General features: G+C 41.4%; 1 protein-coding gene across 10 annotated transcripts in view; it reads left to right on the top strand.

Moving 5' to 3' along the window:
- Positions 1 to 15,744, top strand: part of ARID5B (AT-rich interaction domain 5B) — a 150,953-nt gene that overhangs the window by 96,183 nt on the left and 39,026 nt on the right. The window contains exon 1 of one of the 10 annotated variants that reach the window (XM_064430003.1): positions 15,285 to 15,372. The exons of the other annotated variants lie outside the window; for them this stretch is intronic. Coding sequence (XP_064286073.1) covers positions 15,369 to 15,372 — 4 coding nt within the window. The 5' untranslated portion in view covers positions 15,285 to 15,368. Of the gene's footprint in view, positions 1 to 15,284; positions 15,373 to 15,744 lie in introns of those variants that run through there. 10 annotated transcript variants of the gene reach the window in all.

The following is a 15,744-nucleotide window of genomic DNA, read 5'->3' as shown; positions in this document are numbered from 1 at the left end:
TGATTTATGATCATCTCTACTTCAAAGGTAAAGGTTAAGAACAAGATTAGGATCTCCTTTCCACTCATGTAAATCCACAGGAGTCAATTACTTTGAATTGACAGTGCTGTGATTTAGATCAGCATCTGGCATTAAAGCTTTTTGGGGTTTGCTCTTATACCCATGGCTTCAGTGCCACTTGAGTGCCGACTCTTTGCTTTTGGTATGTGGTGGTGGTATTTGCATGTGGAAGTGCCTCAGGGGCCCCACATAAAACATTGCTTCACTAGCTTTAATGGGATTTTTTTAGATTAGATGTTAAAATGTTGAAATCAAAATATGTAGAGGGTGGTCGGGAAGTATCAGGCACACAATGGTAATCAGAATGTGATTTTTGAGTTGGGATATCTCATGACTTAGCTGAAAAGCTCATGTATCTTGGAGCTCTGAGGCTTTTACTCTTTCTGATTATAACAGGCATTTTATTTCTGGCCTTGATAGTTGATGAGATATCAAACTTAAAATATGCCATGATCCTATAGTCTGGTAGTGCTTTCTGGCACTGGTCAGTGACTAAATATAGCCAGTTTTGAACCGCTGTGATAAACCTGGAAATAATGTTGAGCAGAAAATTCTCAGACAATTCCACAGACAAATGTGGAATATGAAATTACTTTTCTGGATTGGATCTCGTTTGTAGTATATATGTTTTTGTGCCCTGTGTTTTCCAACTGCTATCTTACGAATGTTTTGTGGTACAGCTAAATCTTAACTAAGGCATCTCAGTGGTTCATGTTGGTTCATGCTAAAGCAAAAAATAACAGGTTTTTAAACCCCAGCTATTTCATGCATTCCTTTTGGCTTTGTAAACCATTTTGCTTTGTTTTTACAAAAATAAAGTGTATTTTAAAAAACCCATGCATTTCCAAAAATCACCGATTGTCTTCCAGTGAGCATAGTCCAGAAACATGCAGATTCTTGCATTGTATTATGGGATATAATACAATGCAAGAATGAGTGGATTCATCTGTCATGCATAATGTGGAGGTAATAGTGGAGGAAAGGAACCTTTTAAAAATGATTTTTTGTTTGTTTAGGGTTTTAAAATTATTTGTTTGCATACAATTGTTTCCTTTTTCTTTAATTTGTCTTTTCTTTTTGGTTGTTGTTGTTCGGGGGGTTTTTTGTTTTGGCTAGGGTTTGTTTTTTGTAATTTTAAACTTTTACCAGGCTATGTTTCATTTCAAGATGGTGTCTTTGCTAGAAACATAATCAAATGTAATGTCTTCCACAGCCTCTTCATATGCATGACTGCATAAAGCTTGTATAACAGTTTATTATTATAAAATTAGTATAGAATAGCATAGAGCAAACGGGGCCCCTGGCCAGATGAACTAGACAATGAATAGTTATATAAGGTTTTGAGGCACATGTATTAGAACACAAGCGCCCTGTATTTTCTTCTCAATTGTCTCCTGTTTGTTAATGTTTCCCTTTCAGTGTGATTGCATCTCAATTTAATAGCACTTGCCATTTCAGCTTTACTGTGCCAGCGCTTGCATAGTTACATCCCCTCTGTGCTGCAAAGCCTGCATGTATATTAAAACTGAACTAGGCATGGTTGGCTAATGGGTACTTCGAGAGAGATGCACTTATAGAATTAAGTGATGTATGTAATTGTTAATTTTGTGTTAACAAGTTTGAAAAATGTGTTTCACCAATAATTGTAATGCTCCGTTCTGTGCAAAGTGTGACATTTTAATTCTTGTTGAACAGTTTCCTACCTCTACTCTGTGTTTTCATGGCAGGGTATTATTTTGCAATCAAGATAAAAGCATTATTTATTAAAGTTCTAAAATATTACATTACTGGAAGTTATAAGCTGCAGATCAATCTTCTCTTTCATAAAAGCATTTCATTGATTTTATTTTTTTAATTGGCCTTTGAATATTAACTTAAGTTCTTTCTTATGGATTGCATATGATTCCAGAAGCAGAGAAATATTTTAGTGGAGACTTGATGCTGTTTTAAAGGCAGCAGTGTACCTGTCACAGAACTGTGGGAAAGGCTTGCATTTGGCTTACGCAGCTTTGGGACTGTCAGATCCCAGCCTGCTGCATTTTTTGGCACAGGGAGCCCATTGACTTGGGCTGTGGGAAACCTACATTCAGCACTATCGGTCCTTGTGTCTTTCTTTGCGCCTCCAAAGGAATTTCTGTTAGAGACTTCACTTGGGAGTCAATTAACAACTCCTTCGTGCTTTCAGTGAGCCTTTCCATGGTGAGAGGGTGCTCCATAGCATCTGGCTGCAATAGCCCAGGTGTCTCTTGGTGACACTTTCACCTGCCTTGGGAGTGCTGGATTTAATTGCTTTCTGTATGCAATGCAAACAGTCCAGAAGTGCGGATCCCCCTAGTACCTATGGCTTCAGTCCTCCTATTCTTCAGTTCCTCACCTTTGCCCCCCTTGCCACATGGTCCCATCCCCATCCTGCTTCCCTTTGCCATGCCAGCCCTTGGTGGTTCATTCGTGTCACTGCACACATGAGACCAAACCCTGCCCATCACTCCCTTTTGCAGTGAGTGTATTAATTCTTCCAACCCTTGTAGGCCTAACTATGAAGCTGCACAAAGCAAGGCTCACATTTCTCTTCCAGTTAGCAGACATTTACTTCATTTGGCCCTTCTGTGTCATCTGATCAGAGTAGTCTGACCTTGTGCAGACTCACTGGTTGGCAACAGTGAGGAAAGGTGGTTGAGAAGAGAGGAGACCATCGCCGTCCTCCACGGAGTTCAGGAGCTGCTGTGTCTAGGATTTGACTTCCCAGTGGAGCCAGTTTTTCTTACTTGCCAGTAAGATAAGGAAAGGGCAGGGTGGGATGAGCATAATAGGCTCAAAACACAATAAAAATAGCAGAGGAAACAAACAATTTGTGCCTAATTTGAAACCAACAGATCTCCATGGTGATTGCAACAAATCCGCTACGTTTGAGTGTTTAGTGAAGACAAAAGGTTAGAAATAGGAGTTCACCAGTTCTGCTGGACTGTTTGAATGAACATAGGAGTAGGAGTGTTAAAACCTTCCCAATGACTGAGTGGCTGTGTGAAAGTGCTAAGGGGAATTCTGGGAATAACTTCATTGAAAATCCAGAGGATGCAAGTGTCTTCCTTCATAATGCATCTTCAGAAAAATCAGTTTCCAGAAATTCCCTGGGATTTTTGCTTTCAACAGTGCTGTTATGTGGAAAAGAATCCATAGCACTGTGGCTTCAGACAAAAATAACATGGTAGAAAATCTTCAGAAAACAGGCAGTAAGCTTAAAACTTCAGAAAAATATTAGGACTTGCCATACAGTGAATAATAGGACTATAACTCCTCCAAAACTCTTGTTTAGCGTTGTACCAAGGTAAATCTTCATGTGAACTACAAGCCAGAGATAAAATTTCAGTCCTAATTTACTTGATACTTGAGACAGAGGAAGATGGGGTTGCATTAGTCCTCACCAAAGAAGAAATTCTGTTCATGGTAGTCTGAAATATTGCCATGCGATGAGTCAGAAAGTTTTTGTTGTTCTCATCTTCAGAGTTCAGGGCTACTGAGTTTTGGCATGCAGACTGGGCAGATAGCATTTGCAAATCAACATGTGCTTTTGCTGAGGCCATTGGCACAGAAAGCTTCCTATTTGCAGTTGGTGTGTTTGAGTTTCTGAGGGTTTTTTACATGTGAATTTTGCAGGGGAGAAGATACTTCTGTAGTATTATGTCATAATGAAAAGATCTTCAGAGGCAGCTGATGAAGACATTCAGAGTGTATGTTACACTGCATCAAGATTTAGAGTTTCTTGAATAAATATTGACCAATTTGACCTTTGCTTTTCCTCAGTCAATATTTATCTCTTGGGACAATGAATCTTCATATTCACCTTAGCTGAAGTCCAAGTCTTACTTAATTGTGCACTTGGAAATCCAGAAGAGGTGATGATTTGTCTTGGTGCTAGTTTTATCTGTTTAAAATCAGATCTGTAGGTTTGGCCACCCATGTCACTTTGTCAGATTTCCTAAACAAAGTAGCTTCAGGTCAAGGCTGATGGGGAGGCTTCTAGGAAAAAATTAAATCCAAGAGATTTGAGAGACCAAGAGACCAGTGGATTTCCAGGAGTCCCACTCTGTCCCTGAGACAGGTCTGGGAGCAGGTGATCCCTGACATGGCCAGGTGGTGCTAGAACTGTACTACGCTGTTTATTATTTTAGTGGCAATTCCAGTGTTTTGGGGCTCTGGCATAAGTTGAAGCTGGGACACAACCTTCCTGTGAAAAGTGGGGGTGATGCAGCAGCACGTATGGCTGGAACCGCTGGGTCAGGTTCCTGCACAGGTCCTGCCACCTCCTCACCTGGATGCACAGTGTCACCTCTCCAGAGTCCCACAGCATCACTGGCTGCTGTTGGAAAAAACCTCCTCTTACCCATTGGGGCAACACTTTGGAGTGGAAAGTGAAATTACTGTGCCTGTGAACTATGCTGTGAAAGTGAGAGCAAGAGAAATGGAAAGTGCTGTTCAGGCAGTAGAGAAAGGCGGAGCCTTACAAATATCTGCTTATGCAAATCAAACCATTTGTCTTCTGAAATGTTCATTTTGCCTTTTCCCTGATTATATTTTCTGAATTGCCATATGTACTTCTTGTGATATTTCAGTCTTGTCAAATTAAGACGAGAAGGCCTTATCATTAACTTAGGATATATACCAAATAAAGTAATGTTTGTCATTTTTACTGTGTAATCAGTCAATAATATTACAGGTGACCTGTAAGTTTAAAAAAAAAAAGAAGTTGTTGAAACTGTTTTTGTAATCTTATAACTATCAAACGTATTTGTTTGGGGAGAAGGCATTGAGAAAGAAGAGAATTTTAAAATTGCACAATTACAGTTAAAAAAACAGAGCAAGCAACGTCATGTGTTTCTGAAGAGCACACTGTTTAATTTTATAGTAACAGTATTTTAAGAATGCTGACAGTACACAGGAAGGCAGTGAATAATTCTTGTTGCAAAACCCTGATGGTTTACTGTTTTCAAAATGTTAAGACTTAGTCAGCCCTGGATTTCTCTAAGGAAGAACAGGACATTTGGGGAAAAAAAAAAAAAAAAAAAAAACAACAAAAACCCCAGTAGTAATGTAGCAAATCAGCATTCAAATAAAATTGAGGTTTGGTATTCTTTTGGTATTCTTACTTAGAATAGACTGGAAAACGCATTTGTTTTCATGTACCTTTTTTTTTTTTTTTTTTTTTTTTTTTTTTGTGATATGCTTGATTGACTTGTTTTAATACCGGTGTTATTTACATTTCAGGGATGGGCCTCTATTATGCAGGAAATTGTCCAAACCCCTCAGCTGTATTTTAAATTGAAATTATTTATTTTATGAAGTGATTGTGCAGACTTAATTTAGTAATCTATTATTAAATCTATAGTTTCAGGCTGTATAAAGTCTTTATATAGCATGAAAATGGGCACATATGAAGATCTAGGCTATATATACACCTGGTTCTGTGTATTAAATCTTTTACATATGTTGTCCATTTTCAGAAACAAATAAACTGCTGCTTTTGAAAACTCAGCTTCTCTTCCATATTAGGGAATTCTGCAGACTCCCTATGTTCCTTAGCTTCAGTATAATGCTAAATCAGTTTGTACATTAGTCTATTTTTAGTTATGAATGAACTTTATGGAGTGCTGCACACAGAGCGATTTCAGAGATTCTCACTCATAAAACCCGTGTGTCATGCGCCTCAGTTACAGCTGTAAACATTATGCAAGCTCTGGGCTTCCTGGGCCGTAGCCCTGAAATTTTCAGGGGGGAAAAAGCATCCCCCCCCCCTTTTGTGCAAAATATTAGGCAAATAATAAATCTGCCGTCGTGAAATCAGGTTAAATTGTGTGACCTTGGCAGCGGCGGGCAGGCTGCCTGGCGTGGCAGCAGGGGGACACTAGAGGGCAACTGAGAGTTTTCTTTAAACCAGCCGAGCTGGAGATGGTTTTAATATCAACTGTTTAAACTCAGTGAGGATTTATTTTCCTGTCTGCAGATTTCACATAAGTAACCTCGGAGTTTCCATTGACAGCAGATAATAATCCAGCTGAAGTTCTTCTGGGGGAAAATGCAGCGGGAGCGGGTCCGGAGCCTGCTCTTGCCCAAATAAGGCTTTTTTTGCAGACCCCATGTGTTAGATAATGATCAACTGACAGTCGGTCATGAGTTAATAATGCTGGATGCTGAAATATGCATACCATGTGGTATACAACAGTTCTGCGGGGAGAGACAAACACAGCTATAATTAGACATCTGAAACACAAGGAAGTGTGTAAATTGTTTAATAGTCTTCCACTTAATTCACTCAGATAATTTCCTAAGAACCAGTATTGACTACGGAAGAATATTGCACAACTGACTGCATATTTAGTTTAAACCCTGCCCTGCTCAGATAAATTTAAGGATACAGCTCAGTTTTATTTGGATTTTTCTGAGTGCTAGAGATTTGCTGGGGCCGAAATGAAGAGATGGGTTCAGTTTTGTTTGTGTTGGTGTTTGGGATGATTACACCAAGTCCATGGGGTTTGCACTCATTTAAACTGAGCACATGATCTTACAGTCAGGACTTTTAATACCACCATTTTTGGGGTGTTTTGGGACTTATACAGATTCCCTAGCTGCCTATGCACAATCTGACAAAATGGCCAGAGTTGCACTTCTGTGTTTTATGGATGAAAAAGTTCAGATGCCTTCCTGTGCTCAGCAGTGCTGCGCAGTGTCCGCTCTGCACCTCAGCAGTAACACCCCATGTCAGGTGTATGCAGATCTCCCGGGGTGCCAAGGCTTTGTTCCCAAGCTGTCTGCAGAAGTGGAGTTGTCTCTGACCCTTTGCTGGCTCTGTGCACTGTGGTGGGGGGGCCTGGCAAGCCAAGTGCAAGCCAAGTAAAGTAGGTGATAACCCAGAGATGTGAATGGGCACAGGGCTTAGGCTGTGGCTGCTGCTCCTGCCTCCACCTAATGCCCTGTGTAGTTGTTGTGGTGGCAGCTGAATGGAGGCATCAGAGGGGAGAGCTTACTCTGTAGTTTCTGCTTGTCACTTCACTAATATCTTCATGCAGGCTGATTATGCCTAACAAATTTTGATTACTTTGCAGTACAATGATCAAGTGCAAAGGAAAAAAAAAACGGAAAGGAAATTATAATATTCTTACACAGAAAAAAAGAATCTTATATAATCAGTTACAAATCAGAAATGCAAGAGATTGTTTAAATAATATATTTGTCACTTTCACATTGTGCACAACTTGATGATCATTGCCTCCTACCTGGCGTTGTCATTCCCAAAAGCAAAGTCTTGGAAACTGTCCATTTTATCCTTCTGGCATGAATTTCTGCCTGTTTATATTCGTGCACAATGTCCATCAGTCAATTAGCCCATCTCATCCATCTATCTGCATGGATACGACTGGTTACGTTCCTGTTGTATTTCTGAGGTATGTAGGTCATGTCTCCATTGGGTACTGCTGACTCTGCTAGACAGCAATTACACAAACGCTGCCTTTTACTGGAGAGAAAAAGAAACGTTGTTAGCAAAACTGCCCTAAGATTTGCCTTCTATTTTCTACAGCCCTCTAATGGAGGGTCTGCCTTGAGTGTTCTGATGAGTTTCGATCAGACAGGCTGACTTACATGGGTTTGCTGTGCATTTTCACTTCTTGCTGCCATGTTTGCGTTGCTTTTGTCTTGGCTATTATATAATCTGTTAGAATCTGCTCATTTGCTCATTTTCCTTTCTTTCCTTTTGCTTTTTTTTTTTTTTTGGCTATTTTGAGAAGTCAGGCCTACACTTCTTGAGTGTTGCTCTGACCCTCCAACAGAAACTGAAGCCCCTGTCTGCTGGGTGCAACCTCCCAGGAGGTGACCCTTGGGGATGGAGGGCTTTGGGGCTGGAAATTGACTGTAGATTTTTGAGGGAAAGGGGACTTCTATGAACCCATGTCTGATCCTGTGATGCTGCCCAAGCACAGGGTGTTTCATTATGAGATAGGAAGATTTCTTTGATCAGGGCTCGAATGCTTCTTTCCCTTAGTGGCAGAGAGAGCCATGCTGGCTTGGCTGCGCTCAATGCTTAACACAGGCTCAAAGATGTGAATAGCCCCAGTTAGGTCATCAGACGTCCTTGCATGCTCCAGCTCTTTATGAGTGAGGCATGTACTTTGCTGAATCAAGTCTGCAGCCCTTCATGTTCCTTGTCCTGCATTGCTCAGTACTTCACTATGTTTGATCCTATATTCATGCAATTTCTCACCAGAAGAACCACTGAGTCATCTAATCTGGTATGAACCCCAAGTAGTGGCTCATCAGCCAAAATTGCTGGCAAACTCTTTCATCCAGTTCACCACCTTTTTTCTGAAGGAGAAGGGAAACAGCTGTTTGAGCAAGGAGCAGAGCCAGACAGCTGGACGCCTCGTCGTGCAGCCAGCCAGGCTGCTCAGCCGCCCGCAGCGGCCAGGCTCTCCTGGCAGCGGCGTGGGCTCGGCCCTCGCCGTGCCTGAGGCGGGACACCCAGCTCCAGACTGATGCCTCAACCCTCCAGACCCTCAAATTCATCTGTTACTTCCTGCACTGTGCACACCGGCTTGTGTCTGGCTCAGGCTTTTCCCAAAGGCCTTGAGAGAGCTGGTTATACACATGCCTCCATATTCTGGCACTGGATCAGGTATGGGGACTGCACTGCCTGGGCATGCCTGGTGATGCCTCCTCGCTCCTGTGTACCAGCTTTTTCTTACCTTTGAGGTGCTCCTGTTACCTGGTAAAGTGACTGCTCTGTTATTTTTGCTCAAACCCAGCACAGTTTGAGTTATTCAGACCTGCCTGAAGGCAGATATCCCGTTGGCCACAGCATCTTCCTATCAGCGTATGTTGAATTTCCAGTGGGGAGTGGCCTATGAACATTCACCCTTGGCTTGGTCAATAGGACCTGTAATCCCTGTTTGCAGGTTTCATGCTGGAGCTGTATTGAGGAGCATTGTGTTTTCCTGGTCTGTTTTCCTTCTGATTACTCATTTGTATGAGTCAGTCTTAGCACTGTGCCAGTCCTCGTGTCAGTGTGAATGTAACTGTCAGGGGCTTTATATTTATTTCTCTGATGAAAATTTGTAATACTTACAAGGTTAGGAGCAGTTGCTGTGGAATCCCACCAGAAATCTTTTCATTTGGTAGAAATTCCCCACTGATGCCTACATTTAGCCAGTTCTTAATCCATTCAATATACGCTTGAATAAAATTATGTATTGCTGTTTTTTAATCAAAGTATTATCTAATATTAAATCAGCTATCTTACTGAATGCAGGTAAGTTCCATGTGTGCAGCTAGTTTCTCTAACCTAGCTTATAGTTTCAAAGTGTAAAATAAGGTACTTTGTTTGTTTTTCTTTTCTGTTGTTTTAAGATCTGGTTTCTGTAAAACCAAGTCAATTGACTGGCTTTAATTATATTCTTTTGCAAGCATATCATCTGGCTTCTTTGCAAGTATGGAACAAATATTTACCAAACACCTCTGCCTCCTTTTGAATCATTAGTAATAGTCGTGTCATCTGTAGCCAGTAATAGGCCTACACTGAATTTTTTTTGTTACTATTATTTTAATTTGCTCTGAGGTCTACTTGAATGTCATGTATTTGTCAAGCATAGATTTTTTCTCCGAAGTCTTCAGCTTTCCATTTCAATTCACTGCACTTCATAATTTCCAGCATATATATAGATTTTGTCCAGGAAAAAAACCCAACTTTTTTCCATTTTTTTTTTTTTTTTAATCCACATTAGTCAGCAGGACATAAAGAAGTCCAGATCAAGGAAAAGTCTTAATATCCAACCATGCTGAAATGAAGAAAAAGAGACTCCAAGCCTCATCCTGAACTTTATCTCCATCTTCCATGGAAAAAAGAAACATTCATTTTTTGGCAAAATTTGCCAACCTGGCGTTTGCAGTGCCTGTAAATTTTCTGTTTAAAGCAATGCTAGTCTGAACTGTAATTCATGAAAAATACTAGCATTTTGCTTTTTTCAGAGATTGTCTGGTCAGGAGGGGGGGTCAAAACAACAGTCTGCAGCAAGTCATGTGTCTCCACATTAATCCACACAAGGAAGTGTCTGTTTCACTTATTTCCAAATGGGGAATGTTTTCTTTAGAGAGGTTGCAAATTGATTTTCCCCACATGGAGCACGGGATATCTCATTTCCAAAACAAAACTTTCAGAAATGGCTACACAAGTCCACTCTTTCTCCATGTGGGTTAGAAAGCAGAATGATTCCTTAACGTTTCCTGCAAGGTTGTTCGCTGCTGTGCTCTGGAGTTTCCAGGTCAGGCCTGGCATGTTCAGTTACAAAGAAAGGAATAAACAAGTGTTTTCATTTAGAAAAAGCCTAGTAAAAATAATTTTGATATTCAAGTTGTTTCATGTCAGCTTGAGCAAGCATGAGGGATGTGTGTGTGCACAGAGAGGCTGTGTGACCTCCACAGCTTGGTGGGAGCTGGAGCTGTTGGTAGGTGCTCATCACTGACCTCCATAGGTGTACTTAGGATCCTGTTGGGACCTTCCCCAAATTGAATTGATACTGTTGTTTCCTAAACACAAGTCTGGGGTTTTTTTTAACATAGCCTGATATTTTGCTTTCTTTTCCAGGCACTTTAATTTCTACCCTTTCAATGCAATATTAGGTTACTTACAGCTTGCTGCTTCTCTTCATCAGCTCAGCGTGCCTGGGCAATAAATGTCCCAAGCCCTCATTTTTGGACCCTGTTTCCTGCAGGCAAAAGCTTTTAAATAAACTTTCAGGGGTGAAAGGAAAATAAATTAAATGTGAAGGCCCGAAGTCAAAATGCAGAAAAGGGAATGAGGGGAAGGAGATAAAATAAGGAAGTGGTGGTGACAGGGAAATCAAGGAAGCAGCTGGGACTCCACAAAATATGCAAGATTAACTAAGCTTTGAACATCTTTTGAGACCATGCTTAAATACAGCAATATGCTGTTCTTAACTTCCACATATTGCCGACTGCCGGAAGCCCCCTAGAGGGGTAAGTGTTAAAGCCATTAAACCTGTTAACTTTCTATTCATTACATTTTAAAAGGTGCAACATGTAACCATGGTTTTCAGCCAAGAGCTAACTTTTGCCAGGCTGCGTTAGGGATGTCCTCAACAACCAGCTGTTTGCCACCTGCTAACAGGCATGGTCAGTTCATGGATTTTGTGGAGATCTGGGGCCATTCTTCTCACCTTGCCTTGATGGCCTGGCACCTTCATATGCCACCTCCAGCTTCTATTTGGCACCTGACTCATGAGTAGCTCTGGGATCTGACACATCCTGCCATTTCCACCTGCCTCGGAGGGGAGATCTCCTAATCTGTTCTGTATGTACTGATGGTTTTGCAGCTTTTGTGCAGAAGACATGTGAAGGACTGGCACGGTGCAGGAGGATCCTGTGAGGGGATGCTGCACTAGGTGTCCTTCAGGGAAGAGTGGCTGTGGATGCATTTGGCAGCTGTGCTGCCACTGCCTCATGTCTCTTCTGAATCCAGCACCACTGTTCATCCCAGTTTATTCACTTCTTGCAACTTCCACTGCTCCATCTGAATCCTGGTTTGTGATTACCTCTCTCTAGTACACTCCCAGCTCTGCATTTAGAGCTCACCTGACTCTGTGAGCCACCCTAAATGTAGACCCATTCTGCTGGCCCTTCTTTGTTGATGACCATGGAGATTTTTAGAAGCTCAGCTGATTTTTTTTTTTAATTGATTTTTGCAGTTGGCAAATATGCTGTTGTTCTTCCTTCATCTTTCCACAAAACATAGTCACAGAAAACAGCAGGCAGCCAGAAGAATCTGGTTGGCAGTCTAAGCTGTAAGTCTATTAGCTGAGTACATTCCTCAGCAAAATATGGCAATGGCCTTCTTTTCCCTTTTTTTTTTCTTTTCCTTTTTTTCTCCTAATTTGAAATGTGTCTGAGAAACTGGAGTATCAGCAGCCAGAATCAGAAATTGTATCAGGAAATAGTTACACAGGTCAGAGAGGCCTGGAAACGCAAGAACTTTGATCACGGGCATTACAATTGCTCAGATGTGTTCTAGAGTAAGAAATGTGGAGCAAGCATTTAAAAGATACATGTTTTAGGCATGAGTACAGTACTTGTTTACTTACATGGTTTGCTGAGCAGCCAGCAAGGTCCAAGGTTATTTTGGGCTCAACATGAGTAAGTGATCCAGGTATGAAAAATGAGGTAATGCATTCCAGGCTCATTAAAAACTCTTGGCTACACCACTGATTTTGACAAAGTGCCAACATAGCTTGACCTCAGTTCTGTGAAGGCCACTATTTTTTTTTAACACCCTCCCTATAACAACAAATCTTCTGCATCAGCCAAAATATGTGAATGTAGGGAACAGTGTTATTGGGAGGGTTGAACTCACTGGACTTCCAGTGATAATCAAACCCGTGAAAAAGAGGTAATTTTACATTAAGTGACCTGCTAAAGTCAGGTACCCCAAAACAACAGCCATTATTTCTTGACTTATTCATGGCATTATCAGTGTGGATGTAGCTCAGGTGAGGCTGACCTGATAACAGGGAGATGGTAAGCCCTGTGGTCACTTCCTCATCCTGGACACGTGGGAAAAGAAGGTGGTAGGTGGATGTGCTGTCTTGTTGTGGCAGCCCATGTGTTTCCATTGTAAATAGTGTTAATGGTCATGGTTGATTTTGGCAGCTCCCACTTTCAGGTATTTCTCTTTCCCCTGCCTAGAACTTGCCTTTCTTGGGGTATAACCAAAGCTGGGAGTTCTTCTAGGCAGTGAGGCATGGAAATTCTCCTTTTTCTCGTGTCCTGCTGAGCAGGAATTGTCTGTGAAAGTTGAACAACTGAGGATGGTAGTGACTGGAGAAAGTAGCCACAACCTTATGAATTTTCTGCATAGGTGAGCAGGGTAGGATAGGCCTCTCCTTCTGGCCTATCCCAATCACCTACAATACCCTGGTGTTTGCACTGGTGAGAGTGCTGCAGGGGAAGATGTCATTTTTGAGCAGTGATGCTGTTTCTTGGCTTCATGAACAGAAAGAACTTGTGGCTTGGAGGAAACAGGCTAGCTAGTGAGCAGCATTAGCCTTGAAGCTCCTCTCTTTTCTGTGTGGTTCTCTTGGTGGGTCAGAGCCTACAGCTGATCTTCTCAGTGATTCCTGGTCTTTATTTCTCTGCACAGATGCCTCTGAACTGTCCTTATTCCATTGCTGTAGTTTGTAGGCAGATTGTGCAAGAACGGGCTTTGGAAGCATCTTCTTATTGGGAGATGTTTAGACAGCAAAGATCTGCCAGTCCCCATCTCCAGATAAGCTAACTCATGCTGTGCATGACACAGGCTTTGCATTTAACCTCTCAGGTGAAACAGTTTGCAGTAAAAACACGTAGGGCATTGCTGGGGTTTTGGCAGTACAGAGCACAGCCACAGTCTGGGGACTCCTCCAGGCTCAAGGAGTGTTCACTTGTACTTCTGTGGATTTTGCTGCTAGCTGTGTTTTACCTGGCCATACCTGAAAGGTTTGCCAGGACTCAGCAGGTAAAAGGAGTGGGAAAACACCACACGTTGGCAAAAGGCAATCATGTTGTCAATTACACAGGAAAGAAAGTTTTTAGAACCGCTACCGTGTTGTCTCTCCCATAGTCCTGTTACAAGCACTCGCACTGAAGAGGTGGCAAATACTGCAAACTTTTTTCTGTACTTATTTATTCATTTTTTACTTCAATTTTCTTTGCTTATGCTCTCGCCTTCTGGGAATGTGCAAATTATCAGGCCTCACTGCCACAAATGCTTTCAGAAAATGAATTTGAAAGCCATATGCACAAACACATGAAGAAAGTGAATAATTTTGGATATTCTTAGGTAGTCATGCCAGAAGTCCTTCTCCACTAGAAAACAGAAGAAAACCCATAGGATACTCACTTAGCTGTCCAGTACATACTGAACATCCAACATCATCAGGAAAACTGAATGTGACTAAGCCACAAAATGTGTAAAATTGCTTTAAAATAATTATGAATAACAAATTCAAGACATTTGCAGCATGCTCATGAATATGTCAAAAATTAAACAAAAGATGACAAAATTGAAACATGAATGTGACTTGTAAATTCTTTCTTCAGTCCTAGTCATATTTCCTCGCTCACACGAACAAAATGAATGTCACTGAAATGCAATAATCTTCAAATAATGTGTTTATTTATAATGGTTTAGAGAGCAAATATTAATGGCTTTGTTTCAAGTGTGACTTGGGACTATGTCAAATGTTTTCTTTTACAGAGTAGATATTAGATGCCAGGACCTTCTCTTCTGATAATAATTCCTGTTGCTGCTTTCTTGTTAATTGTGTGTCAGATCTGGAGTGGCTTGAGGTGATTTAAAATCATGCCATGGGGCATGTGGGATGGTCCTTGTGTGTGCTGCAGACAGACCTTCCCTGCTGCAGCTCCTGAGCCACAGGGAGAATGCAAATACCCCATTTCGTAGTGGGTTTGTGCCAGTTCTGCCGTGGAAAGCTCCAATTCAAACAGTGTTTATATGCAAGCTCAATATACCTGGAATTTGGGAACAAATGCCTTCTTGCTTTTAAAGCTTTTAGCAAAACATTAGCAGTGCTTTATAGTGTGATGCAAAGTACAGTGCCAAAACTCAGGATAACAAGTGTGTTTGAAAAACACTGAGCCTTGAACTAGTTTCTTTATTTGTTAAAAAGTAAGAAGGGAATGAAGGAACAAAAGAAAGGACAAATAACTCACATGCGAGTATATTTGATGGTGTCTCAGCCACATCCCTCTTTGGCCATTGGTTGGGCCAGGCCTGGGGATCCTTTCATTAAAGGTTAATCTTTTAATATGTATGCCAAAGTGTAGTAAATTGAGGGAACATTTCTATTTCCTTCAGTACCTTTTTAAAGAACTCAGCGACCGCTGAGGCAGACCGTGGCTAAGGATCCGTCCATCCCATCCAGGTCGTGTGCCAAAAAATCCCTGCAGGCATCAGGAAGACATCAAAGGTGGAGCGGGGTTTATAAATAAGGCCGGGCGGCGTGGCCAGCGCTGGCAGCCGGCGCTGGAGCCCTCGCAGCTCATCCCACGCTCCCGCCGAGCCGCTCATCTCTGTTTGTATGAGTAATGGAGCTGGGGGAGGGCATTGCTGAGCGCCGAGCAAACACTCTGTGTTCATTTTGTGTAGCACTGACATCCACACCACGTTGAGACTCCCAGCGACGTGGTGTGCAGTCACATGCTGTAGCATTCATGAGTACAGATATAAATCAGGCAGATGTTTGTCGACTGGAATGGGTAATCATTTCTTTCTCTCTTTGTTTGATTTTGCATGTTAGCCTCAGATGACAATTTCAGAATTGCTTTCTGCAGTACTTTTCAATAAGCAGAATGTGCTTCACTGGAGATAGATGGAGATATTTCTGTAGGGAGATAAATGTATTTTTAGATAGACACAAATATGGACTTACTCCCATATGCACATGCATTTATATATATACTCATACACATACAGATTTTTTTTTTTTTTTACCTTACACCAGCGTTGGGGGAAGAAAAAAGATCTGACTTTTTATTTTAAACCCAAAGCTTTTCTTTTTCTCTGAACAGACCAAATATGACAGTGCTACTCAAACTATAAAATCAAATTAGCACCCTTTATTGTGTTTG

Source organism: Passer domesticus, chromosome 8, assembly GCF_036417665.1.
Source record: "Passer domesticus isolate bPasDom1 chromosome 8, bPasDom1.hap1, whole genome shotgun sequence".
Classification (NCBI taxonomy): domain Eukaryota; kingdom Metazoa; phylum Chordata; class Aves; order Passeriformes; family Passeridae; genus Passer; species Passer domesticus.
Note: the sequence above shows the minus strand (reverse complement) of the source record. Positions and strands in the feature narration are given on the sequence as shown.